Source organism: Amphibalanus amphitrite, unplaced genomic scaffold (assembly GCF_019059575.1).
Source record: "Amphibalanus amphitrite isolate SeventyFive unplaced genomic scaffold, NRLGWU_Aamphi_draft 000151F_arrow, whole genome shotgun sequence".
Lineage (NCBI taxonomy): Eukaryota > Metazoa > Arthropoda > Thecostraca > Balanomorpha > Balanidae > Amphibalanus > Amphibalanus amphitrite.
The window spans coordinates 160,393-182,987 of NW_024881646.1; the positions used below are offsets into that span (position 1 = coordinate 160,393).

General features: G+C 51.1%; 1 protein-coding gene across 1 annotated transcript; it reads right to left on the bottom strand.

Annotated features, from left to right (window-relative positions):
• Window positions 1–375: 375 nt before the first annotated feature.
• On the bottom strand, window positions 376–21,888 carry LOC122382964 (rab GDP dissociation inhibitor alpha-like). The gene is made up of 9 exons (XM_043368970.1): window positions 21,731–21,888; window positions 18,281–18,441; window positions 17,493–17,637; window positions 14,613–14,836; window positions 11,105–11,245; window positions 9,286–9,445; window positions 2,285–2,396; window positions 1,294–1,438; window positions 376–998 (listed from the first exon to the last, which is right to left on the bottom strand). Exons 1-9 carry the CDS (start codon window positions 21,773–21,775, stop codon window positions 806–808), a joined length of 1,326 nt encoding a protein of 441 aa, XP_043224905.1. The 5' UTR covers window positions 21,776–21,888; the 3' UTR covers window positions 376–805.
• Between the last annotated feature and the right edge of the window lie 707 nt (window positions 21,889–22,595).

Below are 22,595 nucleotides of genomic sequence, written 5' to 3' on the forward strand. Positions count from 1 at the left end.
AGAGCCGATCTCGGGACCCCTCCCTGGGAACTGATCTAAGGGTCCATCCGGCCACGGGCAGACGGGAGAACCGACTCGGTAGCTTCGACTTGATGTGCAACGCTCGATAACACTACGATAAGCGATAGTTTATAGGCAATCAAGTGAGGAAATTCAATGAGGATGCCACCTGATGCCACCCATGCGGCGATACACGAACCTGCCACTACACTAGTGTGATATCAATCACTTTGGCATCAACCAGGGAGCGCGGTAGTTGGTCTACCAGTGCTTCTATCCATGCCAAGCACCGTACACCATTTCCGGTGCAGTGTGGAGGAGCGAATGTCACCGGCATTCACTGGCATACCAGCGCGTGATTCGTCAACACACGACTCTTACCATATCCTTTTATTGGAATGCCAATATAAGGGCCCTCAAATCATAAGGGAAGCAACGTGACTTTAGCGCCAGACCGGTACGATATGTTGCACCCCAAACACCCAGATAGTAGCCTATGCACGCGTAATATCGATACACAGCGTGGCGCGCGCGGCTGACTTCAAATAAAAAAAAATCACAAGCGTCCACCGATGATTCCAGCGACAGAAATAATTCATTGGTCTTAGCTGATCTGCGGTGCGCCAACGAAGCTGACAGACGAGGGCCGTGCCCGGAGCGGTGCGGCGCCGGCGCCGGCGGGGCGCGGCGGCCGCTGCCGGCCGGCCGGCCGCGCCCGGTGCCCGGCGCCGCTCAGATCAGCCGCGCTGACAGCCCGGCCACACGGGCTGGAATGGTGCAGCGCTGCGCGCCCGCGCGGCGGCCGCTACTGGTCGTCCTCCAGCGTGTGCGTCACCTTGGAAAAGTCGAAGTCGCAGCCGAAGCCGCGCCGGAAGATGTCCAACACGTCCAGACAGGTGGTCTCGAAGTGGCTGGTGGCGTCGTACGAGCTGGAGATGAACACCTGCGACTCTGTGCCGTCCTCGTTGGGCACGAAGTGATCGTTCACCGTCAGGAACCTGAGACGGGCGGGGAGCAGCCACAGTCAGTGGACGCCGCCGCGACTCGATACCCAACGGCCAACACTGAAACACTTCACTCGTAGCAAGTGGCGCAATGTCGAAACGAGATGAAAGATACGTAGCAAAATGATACGGCAAGTGGCCTACCATCATAACTTTGTCACAAAAGTACGCAGATACTGATGCATTATTTGTTAATCCACAATGCGCCATAAGCCTGCCAGTCATCATAATGCCCTTGCTCATTTCCGTAAACCCCACCCATCCTGTCACGTCCTTCCCTGCCACCTACTTTTGTTTGATGGGCCCGAGCAGCTCGAGTCCCGGCTTGATCTCTGCCTCGGGGTTGTCCGTCTCCACAGTGGTAGACACCATGGCCACGAACCAGCCCTTGGCGGCCACCTGGTGCGTGTACGATACCAGCGAAATGTAGATGTCTGCCGCAGACGGTGACATTAGGTTAGTGACGGGGGGTAACACTGGTCAGGGACGGGGAATGGGGGGGGGGAGGCAACGGTCAGGGACCGGGAATGGAAAGAAAGCAACGGTCAGCGACCGGGAATGGGAGGAATGCAACGGTGTGGGGCGGGGAATGGGGGAAGACACCAGCAGACTCGGGTGCTGTTGAGGACAGAGTGAGGGGGACCCGCCCGCTGACAGACAGGTTGGGACAGCCATCGGGGCTGACGGGCAGGGTGAACAACACCATTCATCGTATTCTCCACCAGTTATTAACGATTTGTGACAGGTAAGATTGTCACGTTCAGCTAACGTCGCGTTTATCGGCTAGCCTGAGCATAATTTTGTGGAAAGTCCACTCCGTGCCGTTGACTACGTGCCGTTGACTACGAGACCAGGGCCCTGCTCGCTCGCTGTTTTTATATCAGCGTGCTGTCGGTTTTCCCCATATAAGGAAGTTACTGCTGGCGCGGCTTGGCCTCTCATTGGTCTAGCGAATAGACCACTTGAATTCGACCAATGAGGAGCCAAGAAGTAGCAGCATGGTCGCAGCCTGCTGATAAATAAACTGGGTGCGAACAGAGCTGAGATATGCGATAACAGTATTTTAAACGAGTCTGATGAGTTTCCCTTACGTTAATGACAAAAACATAACCAGTGGTCTGTAAAACCACCAACATTGTCTGTTCCTGTTTAACAAAATCCACAAGAATGCCGTCTCAAGCCTAACAGCCCTACCCGCAGACACGTCGGCGCTCGCTTCCCTCCCCCGGCGCCGGACTGAGGGGACCAGGCACTCGGGAGGGGTCTGAGGTTTCACTCACCAGAGTTCCTGCCGACCTGTTTCTGCGGGATGATGATCTGCGTGGAGAGCGCGTCCTTGGTGTTGGGGATCGGGTGGTCCAGCAGGCAGATGCAGCGCACCACCCGGCCCGACTGCAGGGGAGGGCATACAGCGTATCAACACAGAGCGCGCACCACCCGGCCCGACTGCAGGAGGGCACACATCGTGTCAGTACAAGACGCATCACACCAACCGGCCCGACTGCAGGAGGGCACACAGCGTATCAACACAGAGGGCGCACCACCCAGCCCGACCGTAGGAGGAGGGCACATAACGTCACCGTTCCGTCCTTCTATCCTCAGGATACTGAAATCCTTCTCCTCCACGCCGCAACCCCCTTCCGGGCTGGACAGGCAACTTTATCTCATGCGGGCTGCTCCCTTGGAGCGGCACCGCTGCTCCCGAGGGAGCGCACCCCGTAGCCGGGTGCAGTGAGTACCTTGGGGCTGGGTGGCCTGTCCTCTGGACGGGCTCAGCCCCGGTGACTCACTAGGGTGCCTGCCCAGACCAATGTCTCCCCCTATATCCTATCATCCTCCCGGCTCTGAAATGGTCCCATTGGACCGAAAGGGCCTAACCCAACAAAACAACAAACAACAAACACATAACGTGTCAGCACAGAAAACAGGTGGGGCCACCGTCGACCGCAGCACAGCCCACCGAAAGGAGGCACAGGAGAGTAGCGGGAAACATTAGACGGCAATGCACAACTACACACAATGACGACGGTAAAACGGCACCATTGGTGAATATAAACACAGCCGCGGCCAATACCTTATTTTTGGCGCCGTGTCATTGTCTTGCAGACGCGGCCTTACAATTAATCCCTATTCCCTCAATATAGCTGAACACTACCTCCATTTGAGCTACAAAGGAGAGGTATGATATGAATCTGTGTCTACGTACCAAATCGGCTAGGTCGCTTATTACTGCAAAATTATTGCTGATATTTGACTGTATTGGCGCACCAGGTGTCGTTATGGTCACATATCTTATGGTCTGAATCCTGTCCGATCTTCTACTATTGATAGGAGAGATGAGTTATCACGTGCACGCAGAATACTGCCCGTCGAGTGGCCGCGAACCCACATAAATATAGAGCACGCAGGAGCAAGAAAAGGTCGAGTCAGGTCAGGTCAATCCCTGAAAACGCGTATGAACTCGCTCGCTTGGTGAACAATACACCACAGACCAGGCACGTATCCAGGATTTCGCTCAGGGGGGGGGGGGGGGCGACAGCCGAGAAGGGCCCGGAGGTCAGCCAAAAGGGGCCCCACAGCGACTGCCTATCCTGGCGTGTAAAAATTCGAGAATGTCGAAAAAACAGCAAATTTACGATAGAATTTGGCATTGTAAATGAAAATGCATTGTCTTGCGTTTCTCGACCTTGATAACATGTTTGCATTTAGCTTCCGTTTTTGCAGTTCACTTCCGTTGAAGTTCGTTAACCCGCGCCCGGCCGGGGGGGGGGGGGGCTGTTTGAACACCTCCTCCTTGCGGTTTTGCGTGGATATAAAAAAGAGCATAGGTGGGCACGATCCGTTCCTCCGTTCCTCCGTTCCGGAACGCCGTTACAATTTTTAGGAACGGAGGAACGGACTCGTTACATTTTAAAAAGGGTAACGGACCAAGTAACTTCCGTTACATTGGTTGTTCGTTCCTCCGTTACAAGTTAACAGTTTAGTCCGTTCCTCCGTTACTTTTCGTTGTCCGAGCGGGTTGATCTTTCAGCTAACCCACAGACATTAATGCAGCAGCGGAATAGTGGATTATTGAGCAGCCCTGACTTGAAGACGGAAGATGGCCTCAGTGTACACTGTACAGTGTACTGGCCTTCCGCAATGAGCCGGCGTTGCAGTATGTGTTCGCAAAGTTCAACACGGGCGTCCCTTCAAGCGCCTCAGTAGAGCGCATGTTCTCAATGGGAAAAGATGTGCTACGTGCAAAAAGGGCTACCCTCTCAGAAAGTGGCAGCGGAACATCTTCAATTAAAGGGACTATCCCACATTTAACATGGGGTTTGAGTTGAGATAGCCAAGTTTGCGGCGAGGTTCAGAAACCACTATCTATCTAGGTTGCAACCCCCGCGGCCTCTTGGTGTTGAAGAAATTCGTTCCCTTCATTTGAAAATGGGCCTTGTACAAGGCCCTATCTTCAACATGGAGCGACCGTTAGTGAGACGTCACCTCGTTTAGTCATTCTGATTTAAATGGGTTTGTTCGTTGAAAAATCGCTTAAAACTTGGTCTGAACTTTGTTGTGGTGCCTACAGAGTAAAAAGAATCAGCTTTATGACAGTAATGTGGCCTGGGGAAGGAGGTAATTTTGGGCTGTGACGTCACATATTTGAAAGTTTGTGTTTGGAATATGGGAAGCCTAAGATGTTTAATGAAAAATAAATGCCAGAACCGTGTTCCTGGTCATCCAATCTATAAAGTCGGGCACAATTTAACTGGTTTTAACAACATTTTAGAAGGTGGGATAGTCCCTTTAACCCTCGCACGACCAGGCCATTTCTCATAACACGAACGACCAGGGGGGGGGGGGTTGTTACGACCCCCCCTGGCGTTTCGAAACGGAAGGTCGTAGAGCTTAGCGGAAAAAACCAACGGATTGCTCTCAACGAGATCTCGCGATTGGTGGTATATTTTTTGGTCCTAGGTCAACATTTGACCTACTTATGACCGGTCAAAGGTCAAATTTTCCGAAAAAATCAAACTTTTTCGACTTTCCGCGGCGATTGCGGCAAAACGGTGGGAGATATCGACTTGAAACCTTCACTAACTATCGTGTTCCTTGATCAATTCTCTATCGTTTGGTATGTATTTCGTTTCCCTAGCTCTAAAAATGGCGCGTTGGGAGCGCCGGAAGTCGGCAAGGTCACAGTCGGCGGCAGAAATTCGAAAAATCAAAATTTAAATTTTTGAAATCTGATTGTATTTTTGGATTTGGGAGGTCCATTTGCTCCCTATAGAAGCTAATATTGCTGCATATTCCCATTGAGGTGACAAGAATTAGCAAAATAGTGGTTCGGGCGCTTTTCAAAAATAGTACCGGACGCTGTTCCTCTTGTGACGTCATAGCTCCGTGACCTGACCTGACCCGGTCAATTTTCTTGCACCACACGATAGCCAATGCTTGCCCCAACATGCATGGGAAGTTTCATCATGATCCATCAAACAATGTGGGTATCACCGGCAGAAAACCTAGGGATTCGGCGCACACGTTTGGTAACTGTCGGCCGGAGGCTGTACCTCTTATGACGTCATAACTCCGTGATCTGACATGACCCGATCAATTTTTTTTCGGCAAAAGATGCGAAAAGGTTGCCCCAGAGGGTATTGAAAATTTCAGCCCGCTACGACAAGCCGTTTAGCGTGCACTTCGAAAAAACCTCAGGGGGGGGGGTTGATACAACCCCCCCCTAGGCGTTCTAGGGTTAAGGGAGAGGGGGGGGGGGGGCACTGCCGACTTTTTGTCCCATTCTTTCCATGCAACGCACATAGGGCTAATGTTAAAATGCCAAAATCAAAGGGGGCACGGTGCGCCGGTGCCCCCCCCCCCCCCCCGTTCCGCCGCCTATGCTCTCAGATGCCAACCTGGAACGTCTAGTGTTCGTGAAGTGCAACCGGCATCTGGCCGGGGACAAGTGATGCGCATCAGTACCACCAGACGTTCCAAGGTTTAGTGTCCAATCAGTGCCCACTGTCTTGGTAGATTTGGTGGGCATTCCGCTTTCTCGGTAGGTTTAGTTGGGTCAGAATGGTCTCAAAAATGTTTGAAATACCCAACATTTTAACGTTTTTTATTTTGCTGTAACGGAGTAACGGACTAAAAGAACTTCCGTTACATTATATACAGAGGAACGGAGGAACGAGTAACGGAAGTCACGTTTTGAGGGAACGGAGGAACGAGTAACGAAGTTACAATTTTGGGGAACGGTGCCCACCTATGAAAAAGAGGGATGAATCTTATCTACCGATATGAAAATTTTACACCCAGGTCGCTCAAGGTCAGGTCACCAGACCACGTCAAGTGACCTCACCTCAGAAAAGGTTAGAATGCTCTCCATAGCAACACCGACTGAACGATCGGCTTGAAACTTTTAGCGATTGATAAGAGTAACAGTATGTATAAAATGATTATCTCGAAATTTGCATACCGGTGGTGACATAAAGTCAAGTCAATTTTTGCGCCCTCTCCATTAGGTTTTATAAATGGTAGAAAATCGAAAGGTGCCTCTTTTAGGCAAACGTCATCCTAGGCACCCTCAATCACCTGGTTACATAAAAAATGACAACCTAAATCGGAAATTTGTACCCGTGACCCCTCCTTATGTCTATGGGGTCATCTCAGGTCACGAAACGTCTCCACAGCTTTTGACAATAGCATTTGTTAGAGACACGCTAGAGCGTTGAAAACACCTTAGATGTGTTCAGGCCTTATCGACGATACGGTTTGACGGATGTGCAACATGACCTTTCAGGTCAGGTCACCTTGAATTCAGTTCAAATTTTCTAAATGACCTGATAAGGTCAAATTATATGTAGTTCATTCGACGCGTCTCGACGAGAGTAACACGATGCTGACAGAAGAAATGTCGTGCCTTTTCCTGAGTCGAAAATTGTTAAAGAAAAAAAGTGTTTCATAAAAACGACTATTTTAAAAGTTTTTTTTTTCTCTCAAGAGGCTAAACCGTTAACCCGAGCACCGACGGGGGGGGGGGGGCTGTTATCCGCCCCCCCCCCTTGAGGTTATGCGGGAATACGCGCCGCGAAATTTGGCATGACTATTTTCTCATTAATTTTACACATGGTGTGCAAGTTTGAACCTCCTAACTTTTAAGGTCAGATCACCAGGTTACTTCGAATGACCCAACCTCAGATCACTTTTTTGCAACTTTGTCACGTCGTGTCAGAGCTACAGTAGATAACGGAGTATGATTCGATGCGGATTGACGAGAGGATCACGATGGTGCCCTTAGTTTGTTCCTAGCTTGGCTAATTCGAAAGTTATTCGAGAAAAACTCTTCGTATCTAGCGCCGCCATTTTGACTTTTTTTACCCCTGTGACGTCATCTTTGACCTGATCTGGAAATGACCTAATTAAAAATTGTAGACCTTGTCCGTGCGTACCCCATGCCGTTTACCGCTTGTCGCTATCTTGCTTCGTTCTTGAGATCTCAGGGGGCGGGCGGTCATCCGCCCCCCCCCCGTCGGTTCTAAGTTGGCGCGGACCCCCGTCGGTGCGCGGGTTAATCGCAGGTCAATTCTGAGAACAGTTTACGGAAAGAACGTTAAAAGAACTATTGAATGCGTTTTTTTGTGGCGCTGCAGCTCTGTTTGTACCCGGGTTATGCGCCGGAGTTGTCAAACAATGTTGAAATAGGCAAAATGTGACCTTTGCTGACTTATGGTGACCTGACCTTTGACCTGACCTAGAAAATGACCGAGTTACTTTCGGCATGATTTTTTACGCTCTTCCGAATGCCACGTACGCTTACGTGTCGCTACGTGGCCCAGGAGCCGAGTTAGAGAGAGAGGGTGTTCAAACGCCTCCCCCACCGCCTGTCCCAAACGCCATCCGTGGCGCAACTATGGAGCTCATTTTGTTCGGAGAACTGTAAACAGGAGCAGCCCCATGAGGTCAGTCGAAAGGGTCCCATCATCGGCTGTTGCCTGTTCCTCGGGCCCCATGGCCTGGGCAGGGCCTTCTCAGCGGGCCCTTCCGTTTCTGGGACCCGGCCAGGACAAGCTGTTTCTGAGACTGGGCACGGAAGTGTATATCTGGGCTCGCTTTCTTGATACGTTGTCGAGGCCGAGGGACCAATACTTAAGCTCAAAAGCCTGCTTCAAGGCTTTCTGAGCGGGCCCTTCCGCTTTTGTAGACCTCCCGGGCCCCCGGTTGTCATTGGCTTGGCCCGGTCCGCTTGTGGGGCCCGGCTAGGGACCCATATGAGCACTGGCAAGACCCTATGGGCCCTTTTTGGACCCGAAAGCCTGGGCAAGATCTTCTCAGCGGGCCCTTCCACATCTAGGGCACAGACAGGCCCTGTGACTGGGCACGGAAGAGGATTTTTTCGGATCCGCTAACCATAACTTCTCCGGGGCCAATTAGCTCAAAAGCGATACCTTTGGGCCCGATAAGGGACCCGTTTGGAGTCCGGCAGGGCCATAGGGGCCCTTCCTCAAGCTCGAAGGCTCGAGCATATCCTTCTGAACGGGTCTTTCCGCTTTTGGGGCCCTGCCGGGCTCCAAATTGCCCTCGCTCTGCCCAAAAGTGGGCCGAAGGGCCCAGTTACGGACCTGTTTGTGGCCCGGCAGGGCCCCAGGGGCCCATCCGCGAACCAAAAAATTCGAACAAATCCTTCTGAACATGCCCTTCCGCTTTTTGGCCCAGCCGACCCCAAATTGTTCCTGACTAGGCCCCAAAGCGGGCCCTTCGGGCCCGCTTTCTTGCCGCCTAGCGGGCCCTGCCGGGTCCGCTTTTGGGGCCCGGCAGGGCCCAGGGGGGGGGGGCGACCGCCCCCGTCGCCCCCCCTTGGATACGTCCCTGCCACAGACCAGTCTTCTTATACATACACCTTGCACAACTCTCGTCAACTTTCAGAGACGTGCAGCAAAAGCTGGCTCAAGATCAGCATCCCGTTTCCGGCAGACATGTTCCCGTTATAGTTTCAGCGGCTACAGCGGTTGTCGAAGTTTCAGCAATGGTTGGCTTATGGCTACTAGTTCAGCACCCTTGGTCCCACACGGGACCCTGACCGGAATCCTGGTGGCTACCCTTGCCCCTTGGTGACCTGCTGATCTACGCTTCATTACCTTGGTGACCCTGCCGGGACCGTCCCTCAACCGGTCTGTTATGTCCCTTACCCTGGTGACCCTTTCGGTCCTGCCCCTTACCTTGGTGACCATACCGGGACCGTCCCTCGCCCTGCCGTTATGTCCCTTACCCTGGTGACCCTGCCGGACCTATCCCTCACCTTGGTGACCCGGTCGGGCACGTAGGTCGGGTCGCAGTACACCTGTTTGCACTTGGCCACCTCGGTGCCGGAGCGCACGCCGACGGCGCGGCCGTTCTCCACCACAATCTCGTCCACGGGCTTGTCAAGCATGTAGGTGCCGCCGTAGATGGCGGCCAGCCTGCGGGAGGGAGGGCAGGGCGGAGCGGTCAGCACAGCCAGGGGAGGGCGGAGCGGTCAGCAGGGCCGGCGGGTCAGATAGGACAGGTCGACAGCGGTACCGGTCACAACTGGAGGAGATGGCAACATTGACCACAGCTCAGGGCATTGATTAAAGGAAGGGTGCCACCTTTTGGACACAACGCAGTTTTTACAAGATTAGCCTCACATGAACCTAAAAACCGGCTTCACTTACCTATGCTCGAGACGGTCAGCATTGAATCCGCACGTAAAGTTATCATTTGCGAGTTTTGCTGCCAGCATTCGGGCAGGCAAAAATCTTCAGCACTATTTCCTCGTCGTGTTAAGGGTATTTTATAAAACATGAAATCAGCAAAGGTATGTATAAAAGTTATACTTTTGAAGCATGTTTTATCATTTTGAAAGGGTATATTTTTTCTTTATGGTATACACTTAAGTTTTAAAATTTTAATTGGGAAGTTTTTCTAGTAAGTTGCATGAAGGGTGAAGGGTTCCATAGATCTCTTAAGCATTGTAAAGGAAAAACCTTTACTCGACTTATTTGATGGTGGCAAATATGGCCAACAGTTACCTACTTGGTTACCTACAACTTAGTTCAAATCATGTTATCTTCTTCCTTTTTATTTGTTCATCTTTTTGTCTCAGTTGCGCCATCAATGCAAATGGCAGAATGATATGTTGCCATGACAACAGGATATGCCAGCCGTCCTAGCTGCCACATCAAACGACCTTGAGTTGTAGTGGTGATATAAACAATGATCTTTTTTTTTGGCCAATGTATTAAATGCAATGTTTCGGTTTTTGTATATTGTGGACGCGCTAACCACGTCTAAAAATTCAAATAAGTAAAATAGATTCATAGAACAAAAATTTCGGAAGGTGGCACCCTTCCTTTAAACGATGCCTTATTCAGGCATTGATTAATCTGTCGTAAAACTAAGTCAAATGTCACTGATTGATGAACTGAAATGAATAGAAAAAACTGCAGTAAACCGTTCGAAAACATCGTTCAGAACCACATAGTCAACATATTTTCCGTTGAGATCCCAAATCAATTCAGGGGTGAAACCACTTAACTACCTGGTGCTGGTGGGACTGACCACCGCAGCCGATCGGTGCCCTCGTGACCGAGACAGCTCACACACCACCCAATTACCGCCATTACAGCGTCGTGTCTGCCAGTCCTCACCCACAGCTCACTCACCCACACACTTCCAACGGCCGACCCCGCCGTCTACCGTCCGGCCTCTCAGTCTCACCTGGCAAAGCCCTGGGGGGCAGCTCTCTCCCACACAAACAACTACACACACTACGCTGCACCGTCCCGCCGTGTGCCACCCATCCTCTCAGTCTCACCTGGCAAAGCCCTGGGGGCAGTTCTCTCTCACACAAACAACTACACACACTACGCTGCACCATCCCGCCGTGTGCCGTCCGGCCTCTCAGTCTCACCTGGCAAAGCCCTGGGGGCAGTTCTCTCCCACACAAACAACTACACACACTACGCTCTGCCGTCCCCGCCGTGTGCCGTCCATCCTCTCAGTCTCACCTGGCAAAGCCCTGGGGCAGTTCTTCCTCACACCCTCTTACTGCGCGGCCTGCCGTCCCCGCCGTGTGCCGTCCATCCTCTCAGTCTCACCTGGCAAAGCCCTGGGGCAGCTCGCCGAGTCCGTACATGGGGTACAGGAAGGGCGACTTGCCGTAGCGCGCCAGAGACTCGCTGTATAGCTTGATCCGGGCGATGGTGGTGCCCATTGGCTGGGCGATGTACTCGTCATCCCTGTAGGGAGGAGGGAGGGGGTTAGACTCACGGCGGAGCGGGGCGGGGAGGGGAGCTGTGCTGGTTAGTGGTCAGTGACCATTCCTGGGGCAGAGTGGAGAAGGTGGGTCAGACTCACGGAGGGGCGGGGATGAGAGGGAGAGGTGTACTGGTCATGGTCGGTGGTCATCTCTGCGGAGAAAGAGAGAGAGGCGGTGTCAGACTCGCAGTGGAGCGAGGAGGAGAGGGGAGCGGGCGTACGGCGCCGGCCGACACACCATTACAGACACGCAACCAAACAAAAACAGCCACCGGACGCCGGCCGAAGAGCGGGCGAGCCGGACCGAGAGAAAGGCTGAGGTCGAGACAGACGGGAAAGAGGGAGCGGGAGAGGAGACCGGGAGAGAGGGAGTGGGAGAGTGGGAGCGGGGAGACGGGATGGGAAGGGACGAGTAGGCACAATTAACCCGCGCCCCACTGGGGGGGGGGGGGCTATTTATAGCCCCCCCTCCCGTTTTTCTGCAATTACTTCCAAACCGCTTGACGAATCGACGCCAAACTTTCAGTACCTTCGGCTGCATCAATTTGACACCTTGTGTCAAAATTTGAACTTCGTAGCTACCATAGGTCGGCCGGAAATGACGTCAGAGTGACGTCATGTTCGTCCGATTTCGACGCAAAACATTGAACCACGGCAATCGCTCCCAAGAGCTCAGTTTTTAAGCTAGATCCAATTTCTTTGCATGAAAGGACTCAGAATTGACTGCGCTATCAAACTGCTATCTCGGATTTTCAAAATTTTGAAAATTTCGAAAATTTTATATAATAATATTCAAAATTTATATTTTTATATTTTTTTTCAAAAAGTTTTTGACTTTTCGAAAAAACCGGAATATATGTGACAGAACGCATGATTATGACTAACTCTAGCAAGTTTTAGCTAAATATCTTAAAAAATGGCCAAGTTATACGCATTATTGCAAAAAATTCACAATTATTAATTTTTCAAATCAATTTTTCAGTACGTATTTGGCATCGTACACCAATATAAATGGCACCATCGTGTTCCTGAGCTCAACCTGCATCCAATAGACACCTTTTTTGTTGAAAAATTTCAACTTCAAAATTTGACCTTTTTTGACCTGAAAGTGACCTGACCTAAGCTAATTTCGACTCAAAATGACCGTGAATGACACAGACGACATCAAATTCGAAAGCTATGGCCTAAATGGACCATAAAACATGTGTCACGTGACCGACGCATGATATAATATTTTCGTGACCTGTGATGACCTGACCCTGACCTGAAAATCAAAGTACAAGTTTGGTACCCTCAAGGTATCTAGAGCATCTGTTCACGAGTGTGGAAACCAAAAATGAGCCTGATCTGACTTGTAAGACGGCGGCCAGAGCCCAAAATGTGAACAAGCCAAAGTGCTAATAATTTTTACTTTGACCTGACCTGTGACGTCATCGGTGACCTCGAGGTCAATGAAATTAGGTTTCGCTCGACAGTTTTTCCGGGGCTATCAGACGCCGTTTGAATTTTGACGATCGGCCCAGTAGTTTCGGAGTTAGGAGGGGGGGCTATGAATAGCCCCCCCCCCCCCCCCCCCCCAGTAGGGCGTGTTATACACAGACCCCAGTGGGGCGCGGGTTAAGGGACGAGTAAGGCAACCGACGGGATGGATAAAAAAGTAATGAGGATTGAAAAATATATCCGAACGATAGTATTTTTCAAGCTTATTGCGTGAACAAAAAGGCAACGAAACATGTTTTAGACGGTTGCCATGCCTCGTCTACAAAACATACTGCGCGAGTGCTGCCATGCCTCGTCTACAAAACATACTGCGCGAGTGCATCAACTAGACAGCAACTATCGGTCTCAACATTGATCGAGCTTCAATCAGCCCATAGTCGGGCAGCTAGAGCCTAGTTTTCATTGGCCCATGAATACTAACTGGCAGACATGGGCACGGATCCCAGACGACCAAACACGAAAATCAAGATGGTCACTAGATAAGTGGACTTTAAGCATGGAATTATGGAGGAAAACATGGCTAATAGATGCCTCTCAACGAACCAACTATTTTGCATTCCCTCAGAGTTCACAGTTTTGAGAAAATCCCTCAAGATCCATCTCGGATCCATGGCCACGAATCATGGATCCGAGATGGATCTTGAGGGATTTTCTCAGAACTGTTAACCCTGAAGGAATGCAAAATAGTTGGTTCATTGAGAGGCTTCTATGAGCCATGTTTTCCACCATAATTTCATGCTTGAAGACCGTCAATCTAATGGCCATCTCGATTTCCGTGATTGGTTGTCTGGGATCCGTGCACATGTCTGCTAACTGGTGATTCTTGACCTTCAACTTGGAAACGTGGCCGCCAGAGCCGTGTGTCGATTGGGGCGGACTTTTGAACGACGTTGAGAGTTTGCAAGTGCTGCAGCTCGCTCCACCACGGCTTGTACACCGCCGACAGCAGGCAGACGACCACTTCCGGACGGCGGAGTCGGGCCATCCGGTGGCGGAAAACAGCGGGGAGCGCGACCGGCGTCCGCGCTACTGTGACCCGTCCGGCTACAAGTGCCACCCTGCGCGGTCGTACCGAGTAAAGGGTGTGCACTGTGCAGACTAGCTGCCGGCCGCCACGGCTCGGTCGCCGCCGCAGCTAGATTCGACGAGGGCGGCGGCCTTGAGCCTAACTAGGTCCAGCGCCGCCGCCCCGCCCTGATGGGACCACATCCGTGGTATTTATGCTTTAATAGAAAGTCGTCTGCAGGGAGAGCTGAGGGCCCGGAAACGGGGAACGACACACGACAAAGCAAGAGACCTAAGAACAAGAGTGACAGCACAATCATGTACGGCAGTTAACAGATAGTTCAATGACGGTGAAACCTACAGCGAGCAGAACGGGAAAAATAACTAATCGAAGTAATACCAGCGGGCAGCGACAGTAATAACAGGTGTCTAAGCACAGCGACAGCCAAGCCCAACAACCGACCTTGCGTCAGCCAATACGGTCAACCACATCCCAGCAACACACAATCCGTCGTCATTTGTCTCGGCCGATACGATGTCACAATAAGAGCACCATTAGTGGTCGGTGCGCCCTGCCGGCTGACCATTATCCGCCGGTCGGAGGCGGCGGTCGGGCCTCGGTCACCCAGAATCGGTACACTGCCGCCCACCGACCTGTGGAGCGCCAGTGGGGCCTGCTGAGAGGCTATTATCCGGCGTTCAGCCATCCCGAGACGGTTCACCCGCCGCCCACTCACCTGTGGAGCGCCAGTGGGGCCTGCTGAGCGGCTATTATCCGGCGTTCAGAGGCGGCGCTCGGTCACTCAGAGACGGTACACCCCCGATACACCACCGCCCACTCACCTGTGGAGCGCCAGAGCGTGTCCGGTGACGTCGATCGTGTTCTTGTCCACGCCGAACTTCTCGAAGAGCGCGCTCATGGGCGTGGCCTTGGGGTCGAGGCCCTTCCAGGTGGTGGGGTCGTCCTCCTTGAAGTCCTGGATGTAGGCCAGCAGGTTTCGGAAGCGGCGCTTCTCGAAGAGGCCCATCAGGTCGGAGCTGAGCGCCTCGCGCTCGTCGGCCGGAACCTGGCGGCCGTGACGTCATCCCGCACACGGTCACACGACGCCCCGGTGACGTCACTGGCCGAGCGGCACCGGCATTGAGGGACAATGAGCACGCACACACCACACCACCAGTGACGGGGTGACGACATCCACAGAGCATGGTCCAAAACAATAACCAGTTCAGCCGGCTCTTGTCGTGACCCGGCCCGGCTCGTTCTCAGCAGCGGCTGGCGTGACGCCGGGGAGGTGCTCAAGGGGGGGAGGGGGGGCAACCCCGGTTATTTCCGTCTCACAAAGTTCCCACCGACCGACCCGAGCCCAACTGCGGGAGGCTGGAAATATCAGCACAGCATCAGCTCTGCAATACCTGCAGCCGTCCAAGGAACATAACCTATTTCCGGGATAGTGGCAAGGCGAGGTATTTCACAACATTTCACATTTCAACAGGTTTCCTGGCACTCGCTGCCAACCGAAATAGCACGCCTATCGGTCGCCCATGAATACGTTAGCCCAGTAGGCGGGACTCCAGTGTCAGTGGGCGGGAAAGTGCCGCCCGTAATCAATCCGTTCCGGTTTCAGTCCGGCCGGCAGCCAGCGTGACCGGGGACTCCGGTCACAGTCGCGCAGCCGCGGTCCGCTTCAGAGCAGACGGAGACCGCTGCCACCGACTCAAGGAGTGGGACCGCCAGCCGTACCAGCAGACCGGCAACCACCACCCACCGCTCGCCCGCTCCTAGCGCCCCCCGGCCTTCCCAGAAGACAGGCACCAACTACCCTCCACCCGCCCGGCTGTCCCACCAGTATGGATCCCACCGGATCTCACATCAGTGTGGCACCCACCGACCATCCTGGCCCTGTTTCACCGGTGATAGCAGCACGCTGCTATCACACGTGTCAAATTGGGTTTCCATGGAAACATCTACAAACCATGGCGTCGTCAAACTGTGTGATGTCATCAAATATTGCTGCTAACATCTTCACGGCCGTGCGAATGTATCAAACGCATTTAACGAGACAGCAACTCTGTTCCAAATGTGGCTATGAAAAAGCTCACGGATTACACGAAACGTCATAAGTGTGAGGTCATCACATTATGTCAGCTCGCGCAATTTGATAGTAGCGTGCTGCTATCACTGTTGAAACAGGGCCCCTGGCAGACCGGAGCCCACTCGCCTGGCTGTCCCACGAGTATGGATCCCACCGGATCTCTCATCAGTGTGGCACCCACCGACCGTCCTCTGGCAGACCGGAACCCACCACTCGCCTGGCTGTCCCACGAGTGTGGAGCCCACTGGCTGTCCCATCAGTGTTGAACCAACGGGTGTCCCGTAGGACCAGCACCCACCACCCAGCGCAGCCGGCCGGCCGCTGATTGAATCAGGCATGAAATGTGATCGGTAGTGCACGCTCCCCTCAGTGCGGTGGGATAGGGGTGACACAGCCTACTCACAGACCCCACCGAGACCTACACCCTCGGGCACGACACGCCTGACACGGGTCCGGGGTGCTGCGGGGACGGGCCGCACAAGATGCCACATTGGACTGTGCTCTCTCTGTACACAATGGGCGCAGTTGCCGCGAGCCGAGCCGAGCGTGACGTCACCCGAGGACCGTTAGCCGCAGCGCACACCTGTATCACGGTAAATGACACCGACAGACTGTGCGGTGCAACACAAACACATTGCAAAACACACACAATGCAACACAATCAGAGTGATAACGATATGCGTTATACTTATTTCGCATCAAATGTGACAGCACTGGCATGAGACACGCTTATAATAGATGAAACTCGAAATGTTATCTTCTATCAAGTTACCATGATACAATTCATAACGATAAAACAACAACAAAAAAATATAAAATGATTAAGTGGATATTGGACAATTTATAACGAAGAATGCTTCGTAAATTCTGCTGCACAGGCCGAGTTTTCACTCGGGTCACTCAGAGCGAACGGATATTGTACACATTTTTAGCGGCCACTACCAGACAACTCCGAAAGAGAGCCGGCCACCCGCTCCCGTTAACATCAAATGACATCGAGCCGCGGACCGTGGGCTCACTGCTGACCGGGAGCGGACCGGGGGTTCACTCGGGAGCGGACCGTGGGTTCACTCGGGAGCGGAACGTTGGCTCGCTGCTAACCCGTCGGGAGGGGGGGGGGGCGTGTCTTCACTCGGGAGCGGAACGTGAGCTGCTGGGGCCCGGAAGCGGAACGTGGGCTCGCTGCTGAGCCCGTCGGAAGGGGGACGTGGGTTCGCTGCTAACCTGTCGGAAGGGGGACGTGGGATCGCTGCTAACCCGTCGGAAGGGGGGCGTGGGTTCGCTGCTGACCTGTCGGACTCGGGAGGAGTACGAGCATCGCAGCAACTCGGAGAGGGTAAATGGCCCCGCTTTGGGTCACCTGGATAAGCTGTACCCGAGTGGGACACTTAGTTTTTGAGTAGGTTTCCATTTTTTACTCCCGTAATACAAGGCCTCCCAAATCAATTGAATAGATCCACTAAAATATTAGTTATCGCTGCCACCTACTGCCATATAGTACGGTCGTAAATAGATTCCAGAGGCCCCGGGTGATGTCCGATTAGGCCCCAAGGACGGTCAGCCATGGCTCAGCCAATCTGCAGCCGACAGTCGGCTGACGCCCCTCCCACCAGCGCGCAGCCACGCCCACCTTGGAGATTTTGCCGCCCTTGAAGACGTAGCTGCCCTCGACGCTCTTGAACTCGAGGTAGCGGGTGACGCCGGTGTGGATGAGCAGCTTCACCAGCTGTCCGTTGGCCATCAGGAACTTTGGGATCAGATCGACGTTCCAGTCCCTGCCGGCAGCGGCCACGGGCGGTCATATCGACCGCGGCGGTCCGAGGCGAGCCGGCCGGCGCCCGCCCGCCTGCAACTGTTATCGACCGCCGCACCTACGGCCGGCTCTTTAACGCGGGCCGGCCGGCCCGGAGCCGATCCCGGCCGTCACCCGGAGCAGACCGGCCCGCCCAGACCGCCCGCCGCCCCAACTGACTCATGGGAAAATCGATATGACAAAACAGTGAGCACGCGCTGCGCCCAAACCAGAGGGCCGCCGGCGGACGTTTTTGTCGCACCTAGCCGGCGGTGCGGTCGGCACGGCGCCACCCGGTAACCGACCGCCACCGTCACGGCCCGGCCCGAGACCACAGCGTCACGGTCACGGCTCGTGACGGCGGCGGCGTGCCGGCCGTGACGGCGCCGTCTCCGAGCGGCCAGCCGCCGGCCGGCGTCCTTCGGGCCGTAACGGGCCGCCGCCAGCCCGGCCCGGCCCGGCCGCGCCCCACCCAGCCAGCGGCGATACGGCGGCTGTATCGATTCCCCGGCCCCCTCTCCGCAGAAATAAGCCGCGCGTCTCTCGTCTCGTGGCCGCCGGGCCGTCATACAATCCATACCCTCCCTCTCCTTCCTCGGCCCACCCGGCTGCCGCAGCTGGCTCACCTGCCGCGGCCGTAAGACTCGTCTGGCTTGGGCAGGCCAAACTTCTCAAACATCTCCTCGAGAGGAGTGATGGACGCCGATTCGGCGCCATAGTACTTGTTACGGTCAATGTGCAGTACCTTCTTGCCAGAGACAGACAGCAGTCCGGAGAGGATACATTCCTGCAGACAGGGCACAAGTTTTATTATGACAATGGGAGTGGATACATGGTTTGTAGCTACCTAGTCATTAGACACATAACAACATGTACACTGGCACCTGCTATCCATCAGAGAACCTTCATCCAATGAAGTGATCAGCATGTGATTTGCACATTTATCACTGTGAAGTTTGCCATTTAAACATGGAACAAATGCCAAAAACAAAATACATCAATAACAAAAGTCGAGCTGAAGTAAAGCTTTGGGTTTGCCCTCATCAATCAAGTAATACTCTGGAGTTCTGGACAGATGCTTCCTCCTTGTCATTATTCATGCTTATGGAAAAAGTAAAGGGAGGTAAAATGTGGAAAGTGTCAAAAGACTTATGCTTTAGAAAACACTTAGGATGTTTGAGAAATGAACATCTACTGACACCATGACCATAACCCACAACAGACATCAAATTACTTGATTTTTTGTTGAGAATCAACAATTGTATTGTAAGGTATTTCACATGGTTCTTCTGGAAGGAATGCTTGCAATTAGAACCTCTATAGTCTATATTAAGTAAATGCAAAGATGCCAACATAGCAGAATATTGCATAAACCTCAACGATTATTGAAAGTTAAATGAAATAAAATGTTCCTATGTTCAAACATGTATCTATAAGATATATAATGCTTGTTAAATTACTAATAATATACATAGTTCTAATGCCATCCTTTTGACTTAACAAAAATGGTAAAAATGTGGTATTTCTTAACTTGAGGTCCACATGGTCTTTGAAGGGTAAATTTTGTTGCTTTCTATGTTTTTCAAAGTCCTGAATCTAATAATAATACTCATTAGTGCAGCAAGCATCATAATAACCGACATGAGCCATGAGGGGAGGTCACCTGACCTAACATTATCTGAATCTGACACAACCCAGCCAGGCCCGGCCCGGCCAAAGGTAGGTCTCAGGTTGCATTATCATAGCATTTGCTGTACTAATGAGCATGATTTTTGGATTCAGGACATTGAAAAACATAGGAATGAGCAAAAACTATATTTCAAAAATCATGTGGACTACAGCTTGCTATACGAATAACGTCATAAGTGATAACATAACACTATCAGTAGGCGGAACTATGGTCAAGCGTACCCATTTTCGGGAACGCATTTTCGTTCCCATCTTTGGGAACGATAAACCCAAATATGGGAACGCCATGTAGGCATTATTTAAAACAAGAAAAAGAACCGTTAAATGACGTCCAAAAAATATAAAACGATCGTGAACCGCCTGATATTTATCTCAATATTGTTGGGAAAGAGTTTGATATTGTAAGGCCCATCGTAGTTTCAAATCGTTCCCCTATTTCTAAAGCAGTCCATCATCCGGGCCGCGAGCCCAAATTTGGGAACGCTCTCGTACACTGGCGCTGCAAGCGTTCCTTATTATGGGAACGGCGTACCCAAAATTGGGAACGATTTCACCGACGGCTTTCAGGGACTCTTTTCATTAACAAGCATCACGTCCAACGCCGCAAATTATTGTTAACGCAACAATCTCAGATGACCTTTCCGGCAAGACCGTCGCATGTTTCGCCCGGTCTTCTGCGCTTTTATTCCCGTCGATCTCGCAACGGGCACGCCCCCCTCTGCAGGATTACGTAATTCACAACGCTCAGCGATGTTCAACAAGGTCTTCCATACCTATATACACCGTCCGCGCCGAGGGTGGAGGCATGTAAAACACCTGTCTGTTTAACACTGATAGTTGATGAGCACAAGTAAGTATCCAAAAATGGGAACGCTGAAATGTTTCACTCTCAAAACACCTAGTCCCAATGTAAATCTACTTTTTTCCTTTCTTAATGAGTGTAAGTGGCAAAAAGCCTGGTAGGATGGGCACGAGAAATGATCAAAATCAGCATAAAAATTATAAATAAGCCACACAGGGCGACCTGCATAAAAGAAATTCCCCAAAAACGATCGTGCTTAAAAATACCGAAGGCAAAAACCACGCTCATGACGCTCCTTAAAAGCAATGCTTAACAGCTAGCATCCAAATAAAATATGTCTTTCAGGGTTGATAAAATACAGCTGGATAATTTTCAACCGCTTAAACTGAGTTTACAACAGTAGTTCGGTAAATTCACTCACGTTCCACGCGGTCGTCCGCCCCGACACCAAAAGTCAACAATATTACCTCCGGACCGTCCGCGTCTTCGCTTGCATTTGTCAGCATCTGGTGTCGATAGTATGAAAGTTCATAACCAGGCGAAAATTATTATACTTAACCTCAAACTAAAAAAATGCTTCGTTTTCCTTAAAATTGCATGTTAAATGTCGTATAACCCATATTTTCAACATTTTGTCATTTTTAAAAAATCATTAAAAATATCATTCCACGGTCAATTTCCTTGTTCCACGGTCAGATTAAAGATAACTTTATGGAGATTTAGTAGATACTTCAATCAGCGTGCACTTTTTTGAGACGTGATGCACTTTTGAGTTTTAGTGGGCGAACGGCCGAAAAATTCCCTTCCGTTCTCATAAATGGGAACGCCCGTTCCCATATTTGGGAACTCCGTTCCCAAAAATGGGAACGTTCCTATATTTGGGTACTCATGACCATAGTTCCGCCTACTGCTATAATATTATGTAAAGTGCATTCTAAACATTATTGATTCTATGTGAATTAGGTATTTTCTAAATCACTTCACCCATCAAAGTGCATGTGCAAAATGAGGGACGCCGGTGAAAACAGGGCGCCGGATGGCATATTAGTCACGTGACATTTGGATCTTCTCCCCCCTCCGATGGGCCTTCTACATGCTAAATGTCACGCGTGAATTTCACGAACCTTGATCAAATCGCCCCAGGCGCCCTGGGTGGTGTTTCACGGGACGCTGCTACCACGCTGCTATCAAATTGCGCGAGCTGACGTCACACTTGTGGTAGTGTTGGAGCAATGGGCCTGTTGATGTTTCCATGGAAACCCAATTTGACACGTGTAAAAGCAGCGTGCTGCTACCACCGGTGAAACAGGGCCCTGTTTTCACCGTCGTCCAAAATGAGATCATAACCGAGTACTGACCCATGCACAACGATTTATAGTAGCATTATTGGTCCATATCTTACAAATCTGGCATATACATCAAATGAAAAAGATATGGCAGATAATCAATAAAAAGCATTAGTCTAATACAACAAGCAAATAGTAAAAAAGGAAAACAAAAATCATAACGATATCAACCGGAAAAATTGAGGCGTATCATGCGCACCCTCATTCAACGTCTATCACAGCATTAGCATGGCACAGACCTTGAGTCCAGTTCCCAACACAATAGCGTCGTATTCTTCATCCATGATTGATTAATTCACTGTAAAAATTCGCCTAAAAAAGAGTGTAAGTCGTTGAGAAGACAAGGCCCTCCAAAATCGCGCAGCGGCCTCGCCCCCGACGGTAAAGAATTTGTGATGAAGTGGCAAATACGAGAAAAAGGGAAAAGTTGCAGGAATAGAGAGTTTCCTAAAATTTCCCTAGCTCTTCTTACAAATCCCAAAATTATTTGCAGAGTTTTGTTATAATAGCTCTAGGTCTAGCTAGTTTTCTTGAGAAATGTCTGAGGCTGACAACAATCAATTAAGAAGCAACCACTAATTAATCACAGCTTCAGAGACAATTAGAATGGAAGTGATATACGTTTAATTGTATGGCTCTTTCCATTATGTTTATCATTTAACTACGAAAATAAAAATAATTGGATTCAAGCCCTTTTGTGTATTGATCAGTCACTTCGTTTTCCGTTCTGTCTATGGGTTGATACTTGACAGACGTTGAGCATTTTAGATTCTCGCAAGATTTCGTGCTAAGCAAAACACGTTTTTTGCAGCAAAAAAACTGCTAAAATGGATCTTTTCTATTCAATTAAAAGGCTGAAATTAATTTTTATTTTCATTTGTGATTTGTATCACAAACAAACATTCAAAAGACTAAAGGAGGAAAAACGCGTCAAAAATCTTACCCAGTGACGTAACATTTTGATGAAATAATTCTTTTCATAAGGTTTCCCTTCCAATATTCATCATCCTTGATACCGTTCAAGTATCACAAGTCGTAACCGGACAAATCTTCGTATGGCAATTCTTCGTCGCGCAATTCCTCGTCCGCATTTCTTCGTCCGCA